Here is a 21,798-nt window from a genome sequence, read left to right on the forward strand (position 1 = left end):
CACAGTGTTGGTAAGAGTTTACAAATCTTTTCTAACATAAAAGGTGACCTTGATAAAGAAATTTATCATTAAAAAAATTAAGTACACTCATTTTATTTCTCTCCAGATACACAAGTAAGCAAAGCATCATTACGGTAATAAACAGATATGCTGAAAGTTATCGGGTAAAATATATATAAGGTTAATGAAAGTTAAAACATTCACCAGAATCCAATGTTTTGAGAATATGCATACAATTGTCTTGGACACATTGAACCCCCCCCCGGCCGCCGGGGGGGAGGAATGAGTTTATTTCCCTCAGAAAACATTCTCGGGCATATACATGAGCCTCCTATATGGATTCACAAGCACACATCTGTATCCCTGTATATGAACACAGCAACATTATCTATTAGGAGAAAAGGGTGTAAGCAGCTCAATGAAATTCTACAGGATCCTGCAGGCATTGATATTACAGCATGAATTTTTATGAGTTTTCAGGGAGGAAAAATATTGCTAACGAAAGGTTGATAAGACATGACAGCTCTGAGGAAGTGAAATACATACACCCTGGGGCCCTGCTCACCAAGTCCCAGCTGCACAGGTGGCATGGCCTGAATTCAGAATCCAGTGAGCCCCTGTCACAATGAGGGGCTCTAGGTTCAGAAGCAGGAACCGCATCAATTCCCAAGTATAACACCAACTACTATTGTTATTCCTCTAAAAGTTACTCTCACCTAACGGTCATACTTCTGTTAGAGGATCACAACACTGGGGCGCATGGGTGACTCAGTCGGTTAAGCGTGCAACTCTGGATTTTGGCTGAGGTTGTGAAATCATGGTTCATGTGTTCGAGCCCCAAGTCAGGCTCTGCATTGGGATTCTCTCTCTCTGCCCCTCCCCTGCTCATGCTCTCACTGCGTCTCCCCCAAAATAAATAACTAAAAAAAAAAAAAAAAAAAAAAAAAACCTAACAAATGACTACAAAAATATACTAGACAAGTGTTACTCTCTACCTCTCTGCATTTCTTGCCACTATTTTCATTACCTCTATCACCCTTCACATGAGTCACAGGCCTGCCTTGGGGGGAAAGGCTGGTACTCAGAGCACTGTCATGAAGGGAATGTGCTTTCATAAAAGCTTCCCTAACTTAGGACACCATACAAAGACACCGATGTCCTACAAAGGCAGACAGGTATGCTTCCTTCTATATTTCCTCTCTCCTCATAGTCCAAAATAGTCATCAGTTCAACAAAATTAAGTAAAAAAATCTTTCTCTTTTTGTTAAATGTTCACTAGCAATTCTCACACTACTAAACAAAATGAAAAGCACAATCATTCTAATGGGAATTACACATGTTAATAGCTGCCTTGCTATTTGAAGATCCACTCAACAATCATCAGGGTAAATATCCAAACTCACATCCAGCTAATTGGAGTCTTCATTTCTGTAAATAGACATTCATATTGGTACACACACACACACACACACACACACACACAAAACCTGGAACCTTCAGGGTACAAAATATGCATGAACAATGTAAAGAGAGTCAAATATGCCAAATCCGGGGTTATTCCAAAGACAATGGTCAGTGTCCTCTATGCAAAGCCCTTGGGTCAAAGCTGAAGGTCAGTAAAAATCCAAATACCACAAGTTAGACACTTGAATGGCAACAGAGGAGTAAAAATTGTACCAGTCACTAACTACAAGACCAGGCTCCAACAGTGAGCTCTATGTAACACCTGTTTCCTCCGCTGTAAAATGAGGCGACTAAACCTTGTGGACTTCCAGTGAGGATGAAAAGGATGATTCATGCAAGCCATCCAGCACAGCCCGTGTTCATAAGAGACTCTCAGGAAATGTCTCCACATCTTTCTCCACAAGCCAACAGGGACAAAGCCAATGCCCCTACACCCCTGGCCACTCACAGAACCACCTGGCAGCCTTGAACAGACACAAGCACACAGAATCAGCATCTCCTAGTTGAACCCTGTCATCTGAAAGCTCCACAGGGGAATCAGATGTGCTCCAAGTTGAGACCACAAATATGGCCAAAGCACCAACTTCCCTATTCAACCACAACTGCTGTTTGCTTATTGTGCTCCCAGACTTTTCAAGCATGGTCTTTCTCCCTTTATAAGTTTGCTTCGGTGTTTTATTTTTTCATTTGTTTTTTTATTTGTTTAATGTTTATTTTTCAGAGAGAGAGCGCAAGTGGGGTAGAAACAGACAGAGAGAGAGAGAGACAGAAAATCCAAAGCAGGCTCCATGTTCTGAGCTGTCAGCACAGAACCCAATGCAGGGCTTGAATTCATGGATGATGAGATCACGACCTGAGCAGGAGTTGGACGCTTAACTGACTGAGCCACCTAGGCGTCCGTCTCTACTTAAAAAATATTTAATTCCAAAAAATTAAAAATGTAATGTATGCAAAGCACCAGCACAGTGCCCAGCACCTAGTAGGCCTTCAATAAGTACTAGACTGAAATACATTCTCAACATTCAAGATTGTCATAGAATACACAGAACAGCATCGGAAAACCCCATATTTTAATGAGCTACTGATTCTGGTTTTATCTCTAGGTAACTTAAGTATCTCACACTCAAATTTAAAGTTTTCTTTTACCTTTAGGAAGAAGAAATTCAATTAAATCATTAACGACAGATTTGATGTTGTCTTTTCAGTCCAGATGTGAATGTGCAAGGTGTCTATTTTCAAGGCTCAGCCTCTTTGGTGGAAGCCATTTTTTCCTGGCTTTATATGTTTTTATAGCATGTTATTACACAGATAATTGAGCATTGCAATTCAGCAACCAATTGTGGATAAGAGCTGCCAGAAAAGCTGTCAGGGAAATTAATTAGTAGAAGGAAAGAAAGGAGCAGTATTTACCAACTATTTACACAATCAAGTCTTCTTCTTCTTTCCAGAATTTGCTTCCACAAACATTTTTAAACGTTTGCCCATTCAGAAGACGGAGACACAGCACCCCCACCCAAATACACCGAAGCCCTTGCCAGCCACTCATCTTGGGAGCTTGAGAAAGCAAGACCCTGTCTTTCCCGGAGCTTCACAAAACTGGTCAATCCAGAAATGAAGTGGTTCACGTCCAAGGAGGCCTTGGTCTTCACCCTCTCCTGGACCAGTACTCTCAGGGGAGAAAACCGGGAGCCCGGAGGCAATAGACTCAGATGTTCAGCCAGGCTGAACTGGTCTTATTCCAGGCAGTTCTGCCTCATTAGTGACAACTGGCCGGCCAGCAGGGCCAGACTTCTAGAAACGAATTCTGACATAAAACTTGACCATACAATATTTAAAACTTAAAAACAAAAAAAAAACCCTGTTTTTAAGTCCTCTCTTCTTTGAATTGAATCGTTCACCTCGACATGGGGACAGAGAATAAATGAGAGACGGACACGCTACACCACCCATGATTGTCAAGGCAAGCTGAGGAGGCTCTAGCTTGAAATTCAGTCTTTCACTGCTGCCACTGGTCACAGAGCTTCCACTTCTCCTGAGCTGCAGAGTCAACTTCTCCCACACACCTACTGACTCAAAGATTTACTACATATTGGAATGCAGCAGCTGTGAGTACGTAGATGAACAAAACAGGGTCTCTGCTCTCACGCAGCTCCCGGTCTGGCGAAGGAAGACACTGTAATGCAACACGCTCAGTGTGGATGATACCCTACGCCATAAGCCACCGACTTGCTGGGGGTGAGCAAAGGGGAGGGCTGAAAGGAAGCACAAGACCTTTGAGCAAAAAGACAGGAAGTGTTAGGTGCCTTATTGGTCTGGACTATAATACTGGGATATTTAGTAAAATCATACAAATGGCAGAACCAAAATTTTAAGTTTATGGGGCTACAACACTTATAGGAACCAACGTTTTGCTGATGAGTAGAGCAGGTATAAAACCTTAACTCACGAAGTCAGACATACCAAAAAAAAAAAAAAAAAAGTATTTTCTTGAAATCAAATTAATTGAGTCCAGGGCCTCTGGTGAAAAACTGGTACCTCCAAGTCATGTCACACAAAGCAAAGCCTATCATGCTTGCTACTGCATCCTCATTGCCAACCAGACCCTGAGAGCCCTGAAATCCAACACACCCATGATTCCATGCCCCTCAGGTAGCACCCAGAATCCTTGTCAAGGCAGGAAACCCACTGTCTAAAAATCCACCTCCCCAGGCCCACCCGGTGGCCAGTGACCATCTCCCTGGCCTCATGCTGCCAACAAGACGATCAAGGATACCAGCCTTGCTCCCTTCCCCTCCAAGAAAGCCTGTTTTCTCTCTCCCTTCTCTCCAATGGAACGCACCCTCTATCCCAAGAGGCATGTCAACACTCTCTGTTCTGTAAATTAAGACTTTTTATAGAGAGAATGAGAAGCATCTCTACTTCAAACTGCTTCAGTTTTCTCCCAGGCAAGGACATGCAAGGCAAGAAATCACTACTGCCTCAGTTCCTGCTTCAAATACTAGAGGAGAGAAAAAGCACAGCAAGACAGTTTTAATCACTTTAAGATTAATTTGCAACAGGTGCCCCCCACAAACAAAGCAGAAGATGCTACAGACACAGATTCCCCAGGAGAAGCACCCCACCACTTCGAACCTGGAGGGGTCAGCAGACCTCTCCCAGAGGGTGGACAATGAGGTTTCCGTTCTCCGCAAAACACTGTCCAAGAAGCACCTTCATGGTGGGAGGTGTGCAAAGTACCACACCTTTTTGGTCCACAAGAAATCGGCCAGCTCAAAAAAACAGGAGGACCTTCTCAAAGAATGGACAGACCAGGGCTCCCTGAATGGGTTTCTGTTCTGCAACACAGATAACCTCTAGTAAGACAGATTAACCTTAGAAAACAAAGATGGGGATCTATCATCACCCTCCTCAAGAGCCAAAGACTTCCAGTGATCCCAAATTATCATTTCAGTAAGGGCCAATAAACTCCTTGATTTTTCAGGCCAGACAACTCCACCTTAGAGGAAGACCTTTGGCTCTATCATTTCATGCATTGACCAGCTGTCTGCAAGCCCTGTGCAAGGAGAGTGAATGGTTCTCGGAGTTAAAATTAATAGCATAGCTGTAATTGCAAATTTCACAAATCCAGAGCACACACTGTGGTTATGCTAAAAATGACCGTGACAGAGAATCTTTGAAGGTCTAGTGGAACTGGCCACACACCCGGGGCCTCGCAGACTGCTTGCTTAGGTATTTTTCCTGAGGGAAGACTGAGGGGAAGATATGCTGGGCCAGGAAAGAGAGAACAGAGCTCAGAGAAGGTTCATTTCGGAGCTTAATGTTCCTTATAAAAGCACAACTGCCCTCATCATTCCACCTTGGTTTGCACATTTTAATACCACCTCCTATAAGCTTTCCCCACTCTTGAAGTCCACTCATTTTCTAGAGTCCCCCCTGCTGCCTTGCTTTCTAAGTTTGTGTGGCTTTTGGAAGCAGCCATCATATAACACATGGTCCCCACACCAGCAGACCAGAATCACTAACTCTTTAGAGAAGCAATTTCCTCCCATGCTTACAGAATCCTGAAGGAGACATCAAGTCCCCTGAGTTTTATAGAGAGGTTTTATCCGCAGGAGATTCACTTCCCTCCGCACCTCCAACTAGCTCCCATGACCAGCCTGCAGAAATTGCCTTATAAAATCACAGGGTCCACCTCATAAAACCAGTTCACCAAGGGGTGCTGAGGCCCTGAAACAAGCCCACATAGCTCAGAAGTTTCAAAAAGCTCCTGGATCACCGGTTGCCAGGACAAATCCTCAGCTATGTCAGGAGCCCCACACACACAGGCCATGATTCCTGCCAAAAACCAAGAGGGTGAGAGCTTCTTCAAGCTTTGCAAGGGCGTTTTGAAGAGGAAGAAAAAAAAAAAAAAGATTGAGGAAATGTCTGAAACTCCAGCTGAGCCAAAAACATCATTGCTCTCCACTTGGCAAATTTCAAGGAAAGAGTAATCAAAAGATATCCCAAAGCAAGGAAATAAAGTGGTATCCTCAAGAGACAGGACCCAAAAGGGCTTATCTGGTAAATTCTTACCAAACCTACTTTCTCCCTGAACTCTGTCCTCACCAACAAAAACACCAAGTTCCTTAAGACAATGACTAAAACAGCATTAGTCGCAAACGTTGCTTAATTATCTAGGGAAAGATAAATCTTTAAAACAAAAATAATCTTGATTAGAAAGTTATGAAGCTATAAATAAACTGGTATTAAGGAAAACACTACCATCCTGGTAGTGTTTTTTACTAGTAATTTTACATTACACGGGCACAAGGAATGAATCATAGGAGAGGGAAAAACCACCTACCAGTTCCTATTCCTTCTTAGTGAACACATCTGTTGGGCAAATTATTTTATCTGGTACAACCTTCTCCTCCCCTCTTCTTATTTCCATCTTCAAGGCACCAGGAAAACCCTGTAGGGTAAATCCCATCAGGGTGATTCTGTAGTTCTTTTTCGCTCTCCTTACTGACATTACTTACTTTGACCCACATTTTCACGTGTTGATAGTGAACTGCACATTCACACCAACTCACTCCACTTATGCTGTCTCCTAAATCGACTCTGTGTTGCTTTGGGCACGGACCAGATTTTTTACATTTCTTTTGCGTATCCTTTCCTTCCCTCCCACCTGCCAGCTCCTACAGAGCTTTGCAAGAAGCAGCTTCAACAAATATCTCCTTGCACACCAGCTCAACCCCACCACAAGAATTGTCAGCAGCAGCTAAGGTACCAGGCAGGAGTCCTACATCCCATCTCCAAGGGCATCTTCACCAGCACCTATTATCAAAACATACTAAGACAACATTTGGACATTCCAAGATTCTATGTCCATCCATTCATCCAGCCCCCCTCCCCCTGTATTTCCTCCCCTTCTGGCCAATAGGCCACAGCAAGAGAGGCACCATTCCTACACTTGAATAATAAATATAGCCCCAGCCTGCAAGTTCACATTAAAATAAGCCTCCCCTGCGGCACCTGGGTGGCTCAATCGGTTCAAAGTCTGGCTTGGGCTCAGGTCGTGATCTCCTGGTTTTTTAATTCAAGCCTGTGTCAGGCTCACTGCTATCAGTGCAGACCCGGATTCAGATCCTCTGTCTCACTCTCTCTGTCCCTCCCCTGCTTGTACTCTCAAAAATAAATAAGACATTTAAAAAATTTTTTAATTAAACAAAAGAAGCCTCCCTCCACAAACCACCACAAGAGGCCCTAGTTTCCTAATAGATCCTAAATGAGCAGCTGTTTTACCCACAAATGGAAAGCTGCCCCACCCCTGAAAGTCAAATTAGTCTGTTCAAGATTTTTTTTAAATTTCATGATAATTTTGTTACATAACCTGCCACTTTACATCCAAGCCCACAGACAGAACAGCAGCAGTAATTAAATTTACATTCTTAGACGTCCTTAAGTGTCAAAATAAATTCCTAAGAACCGCAGGTAATAGTATCTGAACAATTCAAGACCGTGCCCACGTGATCACAGGATTTTCAAGAGTATAAAGTGAGCACCCCCTGACATTTCTCAGCAGGGCTTATTCCTATCACTTGGTAAACCTGTATTTATCTTTTGTTAAAGTCCGTGTTTCACTTTCCCTTTAATTACCACCGACTATCTCTGATGGAACCATCCCACCGGTGGAACTCAGCTGCGAGCGGTTCTTTGGGGGCCTTCCCCGTCTCTTGACATGAACCAGCTGCACGAATTCCAGAACCTAGCTGTCACCCTCTCCTGAGAGGAGGGTGGACACATGGGAGAGAGAAAACCAGCAGCTCTAGACATTAGGAAGACAAACATCCTCTACTTGCAGGGATGCAGCCACCCTTCCTCACACTGTAGAGTCAGGTTCAGAAAAGAAAGAGGCCCCAGAAATCACACATTTATGTGCAAGTTCCCCAGTGGAAGGAGGATATATGCAATTACTAAAAACCTCATCTACAGGAACTAGGTAATTCTTGTGATGGGTGTTAAACTAAAAGAAAAGGCATAGCAGAATTTTTTAAAAAAGACCATTTCCCTTATTTCTATTAAAAGTACTTGGCTTATTTTAAAAGGTATTCTGATGGGTTTTCTGAGGTAACCACCTTCTACCTTATATTCTCGGCCTTCACATGTCTACCCCCTTAGAAATGAACTGAAAACTGCCGGGGGACATTTTGCTTCTAGTTAAGATGATTTGCTCCCGGTATGTGAAGGAGTCTCGGGCGTCCATGACAGTGTCCTTAAGACAAAGTAAGGTCACTGCCACACCTCCAGGAGGAGCCCCAGAGCACAGGCTGAGAGCGCTCCCCTGGCTCACTAGGGCCCTGATCAGCCACATGGGCAGATGTTGACAATTAACACCAATGATTACTTGTGCCACAGGCATCCACCTCCAGAAGCTGTTATACGGCCCCCAACACCATAGGGAAAAGAGGCCCCTCCCCAGTATCCCATTCATTCTAGGGGTTAATTATACTTCTATAGGCTGGAAACCCAATCACCCTTTAAAACTACATCTCTATGGGACTTCACACTCCAAGTTCCAAACAATGGACTTCCAAACAAACTTAGAAAAAAGGCCTGACAGCTAAGGCTAACAGCTTAGGCTAGAGATACCACCGTCTTTACATAAACAAGTAAGTAAGTAAGTAAGTAAAAATAGTCTACTCCAAAGGCTGGGCAGGTAGGATCCACAACAGTGCAGGAGAGAGCCCTGGCGGCCAGGTAAGGCAGAGACCATACAAACTTTTCAAATCAAAAAATTTTATCAAATCAGAAATTGCTGCTCTAGGACATCAGAATGATAAACTTATGATGGGACATGTGGCCCAAACATAACAAAACTGACCTTGTTATCCAGAGTTACACTCTGCAACACTGGGAGATAAGAGGTAGTACCCTCAATTTATTCTGATGAATGACAGAAACATACCAAATAACTTTAAAAGATGAATAAAAGAGGAACATGAAACTTTTTTTTTTCCTGTATGTTCAAATCAGCATAATCTGAAAGGAAGGATCTATGGGCAAACATCCTTGTGAGAATTCCTTTCAAGAATATGTGCCTATCCACAGATCAGAAAACACATTTGCCTACCAAGTTTGTAAGAAAAAAAAAATACTTTTAGAACAAATTACATGCTAATGACAACAGTAAAATTGTCATGTTTCTGTAGTAAGAGGGAAACAAAAAATTGGAGCTAAAAAGGACATCTTACTTCACGATACATGAAAACCTTGGAAGCTATAATCCACCCAGTAACAAGCCAAGACAGTGTTCAGACCTCCCAAACTCTCAGCTAACACTCAGCCACTCCTTATACAATTGCCAGGATTCCCACAACACATACGCACTGACAGCAGCTTTTGCCTAAGCACCAGTGAGTACAGCCCAGCATCACTGTTAATGTTTTAAGGCTGGCTATCAATATTTCATCAGAAATTAAGATAATGACCTTAAACATGTGGCCAATAACGGCTTCCTGCTGCCACTGTGATTGTTCAGTTTCCCAAAGCCAACCAGAAAATAAAAACCGGTTTATGGTTTAAAACCTTCATTTGTAGAAACTCTCCTGGCCTATTAACTGATGACCTAAAACCCAAGATCATAGCTTTAAATCCTAGCCCTGACTTTAACTTCTAGAGACACTTAATCCAAACTCTTCATGGCAAAAGTACAGGGACCCCTCCGCTAAGTGGCATTTTCATTAACGATCATTCATTTACTCTTGGCAGAGCATCAAAGGCTCTGTGCTAGGATCTTGGATACACAGAGAACAAACAGGGACCCTTAAGGGTCCACTGTTCTTCAACAGTCTCCTCAAACCTGTTCCTTCCTTTTCCTCCCTTGTTTAACATTGAGAAGGTCACTGAGCTACAGCTACAGCAGGGTAGTGCAAACCAACCAAATTACTAGATTTTAAAAGACTTTGGTAGGGGCACCTAGGTGTCTCAGTTCGTTAAGTGTCCAATTTCAGCTCAGGTCATGATCTCACGGTTCGTGAGTTCGAGCCCCGCATCGGGCTCTGTGCGGACAGCTCAGAGCCTGAAGCCTGCTTCACATTCTGTGTCTCCCTCTCTCTGCCCCTCCCCTGCTCGTGCTTGCTCACGCTCTGTCTCTCTCTGTCTCTGTCTCTGTCTCTGTCTCTCTCTCTCAAAAATAAATAAAAGACCTGGGTAAAAGTTCAGTGAATAAATGCATGTAAAGCCCTCAGAATGGTGTCTTAACACATAATATGGCTCAAGTACCATTTTGTGCAACATGTTATTGTTCACTCTACACTGTTCACTCTCCCTGTTGAGGGGATTCGAGTTGACAGGACACTGTTCCCACTCAGAGGAACTCACAATCTAGTGGGAGATAGATCAATTATTAACTATACTACAAAAAAAGTGTACAAAATGGGAATGAGAAAACCAATGAAATAGAAAACTTAAGTGCTATCCAAACTTAAGTGCTATCCAAACTTAAGTGCTGTACACATATTAACAATATAGACGAGATCTGGCACAACCCAAGACAAAGAGGTGCAGCACAATCCTCACAAAAAGAACTTCTGCTGCTACCTTCCACTTGTTTCTAAATGGAAGGAGAGATGATGCACATGTTTCATTAGTTTCAGAGGTACAACACAGCCCACTATCTTCAACTTTTAAAATTAAAAAAAATATTGTCTACTTTCATCAAGACTACATGCAATTTTATCCTCACTACCTCCGCTTAAACACTTTTACATCTTCAATGGTTTTCAAAGATGATTGATGCCCAAAGCAAGAGCCCTAAAGCAGAACAAGATGTAAAATGATTTAAAAAAAAAAAAAAAAGGTACCTTGTTCACACAATAGGAAGGCAGGAAAACCACACCAGGACGTTATAGGGGGAAAAGCGAAAAAGTGAGAGCAAAAAGAGCTTTAAAATTCTTTGAGTCATACAATTCCATAACCGAGAAAGGCCTTTCTCCCAGATATTCTGTTCAACTAAAGGTTTCCTACAATCTCCCAACTAACTTGGTTTGTCATGTTCTTTTTAAAATGCCAGCAGCCAAGCTACAGAGGAAAGGGAAGAAAAAATTGCCAAATGGTCAAGTTGCTTCTCTACTGGCATAACTCCTCCCAGTTGGTCTCATTCCCTAATTTTAAAATTGTTACACTCAGCTTGCTCCAGGTGGAAACGTTCTAATTTCCAAAGTGCAACTCATGAAAACAAAAGGGTTTGTTCTTAATGAAGAGTTCAAAGTTGTAATTTCCATTTTCTTTCTTCTAATAGTGAATCTGCACCATGCCTAAAACCCACCCGTCACCGCAGATTGAAATTAGTCTAAAAGATCTTAGAACCACTCTAACTGTACTTCTCTTCCTAGCCAGCAGTTAACAGCTTGTGCAGATAACTAATCAGTGTACGAAGAACAAAATGCCAAGAAATTCCAAGGAAATTAAGTGGTACATTAAATAAAATTTACAAAAGTACTATTTCAAAGAATAAGTTAAAGTACCATAACACAAGGCAAAGAGAAGTTAGTCTTTTCTTATTTGACAGGCAGTTTCCCTCACATTCTCCATCACTCTCCCATGCTTACACAGCACTCACTTAGTCTTTAAAACTGCACCAGGGGCGCCTGGGTGGCACAGTCGGTTAAGCGTCCGACTTCAGCCAGGTCACGATCTCGCGGTCCGTGAGTTCGAGCCCCGCGTCGGGCTCTGGGCTGATGGCTCAGAGCCTGGAGCCTGTTTCCGATTCTGTGTCTCCCTCTCTCTCTCTGCCCCTCCCCCGTTCATGCTCTGTCTCTCTCTGTCCCAAAAATAAATAAACGTTGAAAAAAAATAAAATAAAAAAAAAAAACTGCACCAAATTTACCTGGCACTTCTACTCACTAGTCACAAGAGAGCCACAAAAATGAAAGGTCAGCATTTCCTTGAGTCTTCCTGATAGGTACTCTATTCATTTGAGATGAGACTGAAGTTCTCCTTCCTAGGTAAAACTTCTCAATGGTCCTTTTTCTTGGGCTGCCCTTCTGCCTGGAGCAAACATTCTCCTCATCTTGGCTACACCTGAGAATCCCCAGAGCAGCCCTCTTAAAACAAGCCTAACAAGGGGCACCTGGGCAGCTCAATCCGTTAAGGCTCTAACTCTTGGTTTCAGCTCAGCTCATGATCTTGCAGTTCGTGAGTTCAAGCCCCCATCAGGCTCTGCACTGCTCAGACCCTGCTAGGGATTCTCTTTCCCCCTTTCTGGCCCTCCCCCGCTTCCTCTGTCTCTCAAAATAAATAAATAAACCTCAACAAATAAAAAATAAAACCACAAGCCTGAGGTGATGACTTCAAATAAGCATCAAACAAATTCAATTAAGCTTCAGATGATTTCAACTAAACACTCCAGCTAAAACTATGGGAGTAACAAAGCAGATTTTCTGAGTTTATGTTACATGTGTAGGAGCTATAAACACTCCTACAGAGCCAATTTATTCATAATGAACTTGTTTGTGAAAATAATCCTTTAACCTTTTATACACGAAATAGATTTCATCATCACTGCATCTCATTTCAACACCTTAATGTAGTTTAGGTAGCAATGACTGCCCTAAGAAGCAATTTTAAATTTTTAATTTCTGTAATATACATCTCAATGACATGTTCAGTGACATAAAATTTTAACCAATTCTAACCCAATTTTACTTTACTTCCCTCCCGCCAATGATGCACCAGGTCCCTTCCCGCATCGCAGAAGGTGTGTCCACCTCTGCACAAAGAAATGCCTAAACGACAAATGTTAACACCAGAAGTCAGAGATATGATGGCATTATTTTTAAAACACAGAAAGGCACAAAATTATCAGACAGGAGCAACCTACATACCTAACTTCTCAGCTTATCGAAAATGTAGCTGACCAAGTTCTAAGAGGCCAAAGGACCCACACCCAATGTGCAATTATTAACGTACATTCAACTACCCAAACTAAATTGGGTGCACCTGTGAGCTTGCCAGCCACTGAAAATACCACTAAATTACAGTGTCAAGAATAATAAAATTAAATTTTCATTTTACACATGATAGCCTATGAAATTAGTTAAGAAAAGAAAGCCAATATAACAGTACTTCCTCTCTCTCACACACATCCCCACCTCATCCCAGCCCCCAATATCAGTACAAACCACTGGGGCTGAAAGGCTCAGTGGAAAGAAGTATCATAATCAAAATTATATCGACTGTGTCCAAGAGAGGAATTGATGGGCTGGCAAAAGAGTACAAGTCTAGGGTACAAATTCATAGGCTGTCTCACAGACACATGTGGCTAGTTATGAATTCAAATCATTAAATAAGCAGTGAATGCTCCTTATTAAGTGGGAGGGACCACCAGAAACTGCATACAAGTTCTATACATTGAAATGTGACTTTGATGTATGTGTGCCGCTGACCACGGTCCTGAACGAACATTTCCCCTTTGGGGGAAGGCTTTTCTCTCCTTTCCTTCCCAGGAATTACGAACCAGGTGAGAGTTCATGGAGACAGATAATGAAAGAGACAAGTACACAGAAGCTGGTGGAGGATAAGACTTCTATTGAATCTTATGTTATGTTCTGCTTTAACCCAAGAGAACAGTACCAGACAAGAAACCAGACAAAATATCAGAGACATAAAAGAGAACAAGAATCTCTGAACAATGCAAAGTTGTATAAACAGCAGCCTGAACAGGTTCATAAGACAGAGCACCAGGTTGGTGAGAGGTGCAGTCGCTGCAGTAGCATTTGAATTTTATCAAAAGTGCTCCTAGATTGTTTTTATTTTTGCCTTAAAGGTTGACATGTCTACACTGCCCCAAAGGGACACAACAGAATGGGGGGGGGAGGGTGGGGGACAATTTACATATCTTAATTCTTGTACTTTTAAAAGTACAATCACACTTCTAATAGATTTCCTCTCTGTAAAGTTGGGGTGGCCCTTGGACCACCTGCCTTGCCCCACTCCACCCTAACTCATATATAAACCAAAGCTGGCTTCCAAAAAATCATTTGATTGGTCTTATTACTCCGTTCTCAGCCTCCAAATCATTACCTTGGATACTTAAGTGCATGGTCATCATCTCACCAGCCTCACCATACAACTAACATGCTGCCTTCTGACTAAATCCCTGGGCAAAGCCAGTAATTTACATGTTCATACAGTTGTTTAGGATATTATTAATAAATGATCACTAAGAGCAAGTTCCATGAGTAAAAGAGAGATCATATCTTAATAGAAGGGTTAATGAACCATACACCATAAAGCTTTCCTGTTAGTACATTATAAGAAATGCTCTATGAAATTAAAAGTGGTAACTGTGCTACACATCTACCTACTCATGAATGAAAGGGCCTGTCATGACTACCATCAAAACATGCTAGTAGCATAATCCATCAGGGAAGAGACCACTAGGCTTCTAATTATTCCTGGCTATGTCATAGCCATTCTGCATAAACCAGCTCCTCATGCTCAGTAATAACAAATGCTGCTACGGAATACATACTATGTGCAAGGCATCATGCTGGCTACTTCATATAAAGTATAATTTTTAATTCTCCTAACAACCCTCTGCAATAAATGTTGCCATGTCCATTTGACCGATGAGGAAACAGTCTCAGTATTAAAAACCTTTCCAAAGTCACACAACCTGTAAGTGGCTCAATGTCATCAGTCTGTACCTTCAGGCACTACTGACTCTCACCCAGGGCAGAGAAAAACTGGCTGCTAGCCCTTAAGGGATGAAGGAGAGGAGCACATGCCCTTTCCTGACAACACTACAGAACACGAGAATGTGATTATAAATGACATAGGTTTCTTTCGTATAAAAAGTACAAGCATCTCTTTTAAGATACACATGTGTGTGCATGCATGCGCACACACATACACATACCCACTCAGTTTTCTTCAATGCCAGGCCACCCTATTATAGATCCTTCTCATTGTGAGAAGGCTCTTTCTACACTGTATCATGTTTGCACCCCGCACTCTAGTTCTTCCACAACCTTCCTCCAAGGGACAAAGTGAGAAACAATGGGACTCATACACTGTATCCACTAAATCTAATACACAGCTTTGTCACTGACTGTAATACATAGTTAATACATAGGTTTGTCACCAACTGTAAAACAGTGGCAAAATATAAATATGACCTTTCCCTTGAATACCTCAGACCAGAGGTGGAAAAGGCAAAATCCTTAGTTCTCTGATGCTGATCAGCCCTTCTCTAGGAAGATACAGGCAAACAAGCTAGATTCTCATAATGTGTATTAGCTCACCAACACCACACTTCCCACCAACAAGGAATCTCATACAATCTCAGGGCAATTTCCCCTTGTATTCACCTTGGGTAAATATTTCTCTGTAATTTACTGTGGAAATGAGCTATTCCAAGGCCCTCTTCTCAGTCACCATTCCCATTAATAAAGTTTTTCCTTCAAGAAAATAGTAGGCTTAAGGCAACATCACAGTGAAAAGGAGCATTAATATTCACACTATGGTATTCTCTTGAAGAGACCTCAATTCTTTTTCTACAGTATTTGCCATGTGTTTACCTGGGGCACTTGAACTACCAGGAATGAGCCCCTTGTTCCATGTACACATCATTTATTAAGATGCCTTCTTCTAGGTTATCAGCTCCAATCCTGGAACATTTAAGCAGGCTACACAAGCAGTTCCCAACAGGTGGGCTTCGTGCTTCCTGCCCTCCCCAAACACAAATCTCACCATACCACTATCTCGATTCAAATCCTTCAACGGCTCTCAGCACCAGCTGCTGCTGCATCACTCTTAAGTGTCATCTGATGTTATGCTCCCCCCCCCCCAAGCCAAATGACCCGCAGACCCACCATACTCTCTCCCACTTTAGGGCCTCCAGCTACCTGCATGGCTCTTACCCATGGTATCTCCCAGCTATCTCCCCGCTCATGCATTATGTCTCAGCTCAACATCACCTCCTCAGTGAGGCAGTTCTCACCTCCCAGACTAAGAGAGCTCCATGATATAGACACACTCCCTCACAGCCTGCTCCTCTGTTCCATTTACTTCCTTTGAAACCAACTAATTAATAATCGTGTGTTGTGTGACCATCTCCCTCAACTACACTAGAAGCTTTGTAGGGTCCAAACTATCTCTGTCTCATCCACTTTCATGTCCTTAATGCTGAGGCCAATGCGTCACTAGAGTCTCATGCAATATATATTGGTTGACTGATTTTCTCAACTCTCTTATCGAAATAGTGAGTCAAAAAAGTAGACAAAATAATAAATGCACCAAGATTTATGCACTGCTTTTGTTCAAATTACGTAGCTGCTGTGATTAATAAAATACAAACTCAGGGCGCCTGGGTGGCTCAGTTGGTTGAGCGTTCAACTTCGGCTTAGGTCATGATCTCACGGTTTGTGAGTTCAAGCCCCCTGTAGGGCTCTGTGCTGACAACTCAGAGCCTGGAGTCTGCTTCCGATTCTGTGTCTCCCTCTCTGTCTCTAATCTCTACCCCTCCCATGCTCATGCTTTCTCTCTCTCTCTAATAAATAAGCGTTAATAAAATAATAAAATAAAATTCAAACTCAATGAAAAGCTTTACTGAATTCATAGTTGTTTTTCGCTATTTATTTTCTTAAACAATGAACAGCAGAAATTCATGTACTGCATCACTACTGTGTGCAGGAATCCCAAAAACACATCCCAGGTATTATTAAGAGCAGCACTCAACACCATTCAATAGAACAGTTCAAAGACATCCCATGACTGTGCCTATTGTCACGCAGGAAACTGTTCCCCAACGTACGTCAATAAAACAAACCTTTTAGTATAGCAGAGTATAAATGAGCCACTTTATATATGGAGTTGAAAATCCTTTTAACCACTAAGCCTTTTCTTTTTCAGCCATTCTAAGAATCCTTCCAAGTTTCAAGTTCTAATAGACACAGTGAAAAGCGGATTTAATACACAAGTCCCTTTAAAGGTATTTTGAGTGGATCCTCAGTGATTTAGCTTTGTTCAAAATTTACCTGGATCAAAAAAAAATTTTTTTACCTGGATCCATGAGGTATTTTTGATAAAAGATCTAGAGGTCTGGGCATAATGCACAACATACACAACAAATGAAAACACACACAGTCACCGTTCAATCAAATGCATAACTATTTTCAAAGATGTCCTTTTTTCCTCATTCATTCAATATATACTCACTGAGTCCATACTAATATACTAGAGGTACTGTGCTAGGCATATAGGACAAAATCCCTGCCCCCGGGGAGGTCAGTGATAGACAGCAAACGGTACCTGAGTACTTCATTAGTGTCATCACACGGTACTTTGGGAAAAGACAGGACAAAGTTGCCTACAAGTAAATCTCAGAAATGTGGTCACAGCAACAGTCCCCCAATCTAGATAGATGCCTGTAGATCGACAGAGCCACCAACCCTCAACACCCGCAGACTCCAAATGCACAGGCTTAGGAAAGCAGCGGAGGAAGTCAGATGCAGTTTATTAAACTAAGTGATATGCACCATCTCTAACTCCCAGGTGTTTAAATACAGAAGAATGCAAACACTGCCTTCTTATTGTTTTTAAGCAACAAAAGTGTAAAGGGCTGATTTAGGTCTCTGATACCTAGTAAGTTCACACAAATATTGATAGTAAGATAAAATACATAATAGGTCAAACACTATTGATATACTCAAATCAGCTTCAACAAGGTTGCCAAAAACAAGTTAGCACTGCAATTATACACCACATACTTGAATTTTGCTTTTTTTTTTTAATTTATTTTAATGTTTATTTTTGAAAGAGAGAGATCAAGCATGAGCAGGGGAGGGGCAGAGAGAGAAGACACAGAATTTGAAGCAGACTCCAGGCTCTAAGCTGTCAGCACAGAGCCTGTGGCGGGGCTGGAACCCACAAACCATGAGATCATGACCTGAGCAGAAGTCAGGTGCTTAACCGACTGAGCCACCCAGGCGTCTAGAACTTTGGTGCTTTTTAAAAAGTGATGCAGAAAAAAATAAAAATAAATAAATAAATAAAAAGTGATACAGTAAGTTATTTTGAGAAGAAAAAAAAAAAAAAAACACTTTGGAAAACAATGACTCTCCCAAGCTAGACATAACAATTTAAAGATCTAAATGAACCTCTTTCCATTTTATGCATTGCACTTAAGCCTTTTAAAGCATTATATTCAGCACCTTGCCATAGTAGGACATTACTCTAACAGTGCCTGGCCATAATACGACCTGATTCAAATGAAATCTGTTTCCCAGCTTATGCTAATAAAATGAGAATAACCTGAGCAGACACAGCCTCAGGTTCTCTCAAAGTAGCAGGTTAATTACGCATAAAAATAACAAGCCAGCCCAAGTTCGTACTTCCATGTCACAAGATTTTCATCACCAATGAACTTGAAAAATTAATATTTACTTAGCACTTCGTGCTATATATTAGTGTGCTAGGATTACATAAAATCGCAGGTATAAAATGCCTAACAACTCTATTGTTGTGATTCCCATTTAAGGGTGAAAAAACTGGGGCTACAATTAATTGAATGGTCCACAATCCCACAGCCAGTTAATGCGGCAGAGCTGGGAAGCACACCCATGTCTTCCCACTAAACTTAGTGTTTGCAACCCAGTGTTCCTGACTGAACCCTCTGGAATGGTGCTTGTAGTTGTGTGCATTTTCTGAGGAGCCAGTGGAGAGCTGACATTAGATTCTCAAAGAAGCCTACCATCCCACAAAAGATTAAAAATCACTGCACCATACCATCACCCAGGTAAAACCAGAAAATGCACACTGGACTTTAACGCCTTTCACCAAGACTACCACTTCTCGGCCCCTGAGGAGGAAAAAAAAAAAAAAAAAAAAAAACCTCCACAGTTAACAGTTTCACTTTAAAATTCTCACAGCCAAGTCAAGATTTCCACTCCTGGATAACTTCCAGCAACCTCTGCCACAGAGTCAGTTACACAATAAATTGCAATACTATATCAGTTTACATCCAATTCTGAGATTTCACAAATAGTGACCAATGTTAGTCATTCCACTTTCCAAAATGTGTTTCAATCAACCAGTCCTCACTGCATTGCCTGAGAAATAAGCTATCATTATATCTCTTCCCAGGAAGTAAAACACTGTCACCATGAGGCCAGGCAATAAATCAGCTACAGAATTGGGATCAAAAGTGAGAAGCTCCTTGCTTGCCCCACCCATATGCAAGACTGTGTCATTTACCCCAGAGCAACCTCTCCTAGCTACAGAGAAAACACGGGGCATCTTCTCGACCAATGACAACACTAAATTAGAATCTACTAGTAAATCAGTGAATTAGGGCATACCCCCAGCTGCCCAATGACAAGTGCACTCATCTTGAAAGTTGAGGCAGATGTCACAGGATACACACCTGGCACATGCCTGACATCTTAAAAATGAGATGTAACCACTGAGGGACTCTGACAGTTCTGTGGCAGGTGTGGCACTCAGCTTAACTCCTGGCATTCTGTCCCTAGGATCAATGTGAACATTTGATCCATCCTAAATTCCTGATCAGCAAACAAGAGTATTTCTGTGGAAATGAACTTTAAGTTACCTGGTTCAAACCCCTCATTCTACAGATAAAACCAAACCTCAGAGGAATGAAACCACTTGCCTAAGGCTCATAACTCAGACCTCAGAAAGCAAGTCTCCAAACACCCGTCCAGGATCCTTGCAATTCTCCAGGGCACTGGAAAATCGATCATGGTTACTGCCAGAAGCTTGGCCATCGACCAAACAGCACTGCTCCATCTCTGCCTCACCAGGACATCACTCCCCTCACCCTGTGCCAAACCCACTCTTTGCCTCCAGAATGAGGTCCCTCGGGGCCACTGGCAGGACACTGACCTCAACATGCACATTCTGAGGGGTAAAGACAATTACCTACTAAAGGTAACCCCATCCAGAGAAGAAAAAATAGGACTCTGGCACTGAGGAATTAACTTCACAAGGACTCTATGTTAGGACGATGTTTTATTTATAGCCCTGCCTGAACAAGATGACTTAGGCACAACTCTCCAAAGCAAACAATCTAAAAGATAATGAAGAACCTTATGCTTCTCTCACTGTGCTCCAAAGCCCCCCCAACCCCCCCCCCGACAAAAAAAAAAAAAAAAAAAGCCAAGGAAAGCTATCTAGAGGACACCAAAGTCATACGCTCAATGTGTCAGGACGCGACCCACAAGTTTTGGATGAATGTTCTTCCAGGAGACCAGGATGGAAACAGTCTCCCGGAAGAAAATCAGGGGTTCTCTATCCAGTCTGGCAACCAGCGCGCATCTGGACACCCAGGACCAAGTCCGAATGAGAGATGCAGGCGTGCACGACAGTGGCGCCGACCGAGAGCTCGGAGTCCCCCTCTCTCAGAGGACCGACGCTGCGGGGACCAGCCAAAACCACCCGCAGGTGATCCCGGGGAGCCGGCGTCACTGACACGCCCCGGTGAAACTCCACGGGTACCGCTCCCACTCTTCCGCCAGGACAGACACACCGTCTCTTCCCCTCACACCCATCCCCTCACCACACTCCCTCTCCGCCCGAGAGCTTCGGCGGGAAGCAACGCCCACTTCGGAAAAGAAGATCTTAGTTGTGGGGACCAGCCGGGCGTCCAGATCACTCATTCACAGAGCCACCGTAGCAGACACAAACATTAAGGAGTTTGCTCTTTTGACATAAAAAGCACACGATCAGGCCGCAGGTGAAGGCACACACACGGAGGTAACAGCCATGAGAAGTCAATGACCCACAGGGAGGCTCCTAACTGCCAGCACCCCGGGCTCGGGGCAGAGCACCTGGGGTCCCTCCCCCTCTCCACGCCCCGGGGCGCCCAGCCGTGGGCCGCGCGCGGAGTGGAGAGCTGAGGTCTCCCGACAGCAGGGACCCGGAGGGGGGCGAGCGGGGGAAGGCGGGGCCCACCTCCTCGTCCTGCTCCTCCTGGGACGCGCTGCTGCCCCGCGGCGCGGGCGGCGCGGTTCCTCCGCGGAGCTGCGGCGGCGGCGCACAGACTCCAAGCTCAAGCACCACGCGCGCGGGAGCCCACGCGGCGGGCGGCGGGGCGCCTAGGGCGCCGCCCGGCGGCGGTGGCTGCGGCTGCTCTCGAGAGAAGCCGCCGGGCTCCCCTTCCTCCGACAGAGTTTCTGAGCCCGAGGAGGACTCGGCCGAGGAAGCGCCAGGCGAGGATGCGGCGGCCACCGCAGGGGCAGGAGCCCGGGCGCCGTGGCCGCTGCAGCCACGGGGCACCGGCTCCGGCGCCTCCGAAACTTTCTCCCCCATTTCCCTCTCGGGCCCAAAGTGCAGCCCGAGGGGCAGCGGGGACGCGGCGGGCACTCAGCGTCTCCAGGGAAAGCTGCGGGCTGCGCGGCTCCGGCTCGCTCTCGCTGCCGCTCCCGGGCTGCGGGGAGCCCCGCCGGCGACTACATGGCCGCGGCACGGCCGCGGGAGCCCGCCGCCAAGTTACCAGCCGCCCAGATTTGGCGGCCGACCGGGGCTCCCGCGCGCGGGGACAGGCCAGCTCGAGCCGGTGCCCTACGCTCCACAATCCTAGCGAGCTGCGCCCGCGCCGCCGGGACTGCGGCTTCGCCAGCAAAACCTGCCTCCGGGCAGGAGCGGGGCCGGCGGAGGAGACGGGCAGCCAGGGGAGCCAATGGCAGGGCAGGCGCGCCGGTGGGCGGAGGCTGCGGCGCCCCCGGCCGCACGGGCGTCAGGTAGGGGAGGCGGGGCGAGGCGCGGGCTACGGGATCCGGCGGAGCGCTGGGGCCCCCGGGACTGGGGAGAGGCGGTGGCGGAGGGGGCACT

The 21,798-nt window shown here is 44.2% G+C and overlaps 1 protein-coding gene across 6 annotated transcripts in view; it reads right to left on the reverse strand.

Moving 5' to 3' along the window:
• MAST4 (microtubule associated serine/threonine kinase family member 4) overlaps positions 1–21,545 on the reverse strand; it is a 570,307-nt gene extending 548,762 nt beyond the window's left edge. For 3 of the 6 annotated variants that reach the window (XM_040451692.1, XM_040451683.1, XM_040451673.1), the window contains exon 1: positions 20,920–21,545. In XM_040451692.1, coding sequence (XP_040307626.1) covers positions 20,920–21,276 — 357 coding nt within the window. In that variant the 5' untranslated portion in view covers positions 21,277–21,545. The remainder of the gene's footprint in view (positions 1–20,919) is intronic. The other 3 variants (XM_040451714.1, XM_040451705.1, XM_040451698.1) reach the window with 1 other exon arrangement.
• Between the last annotated feature and the right edge of the window lie 253 nt (positions 21,546–21,798).

Source organism: Herpailurus yagouaroundi, unplaced genomic scaffold, assembly GCF_014898765.1.
Source record: "Herpailurus yagouaroundi ecotype Mexico unplaced genomic scaffold, PumYag 29, whole genome shotgun sequence".
NCBI classification, from domain to species: domain Eukaryota; kingdom Metazoa; phylum Chordata; class Mammalia; order Carnivora; family Felidae; genus Herpailurus; species Herpailurus yagouaroundi.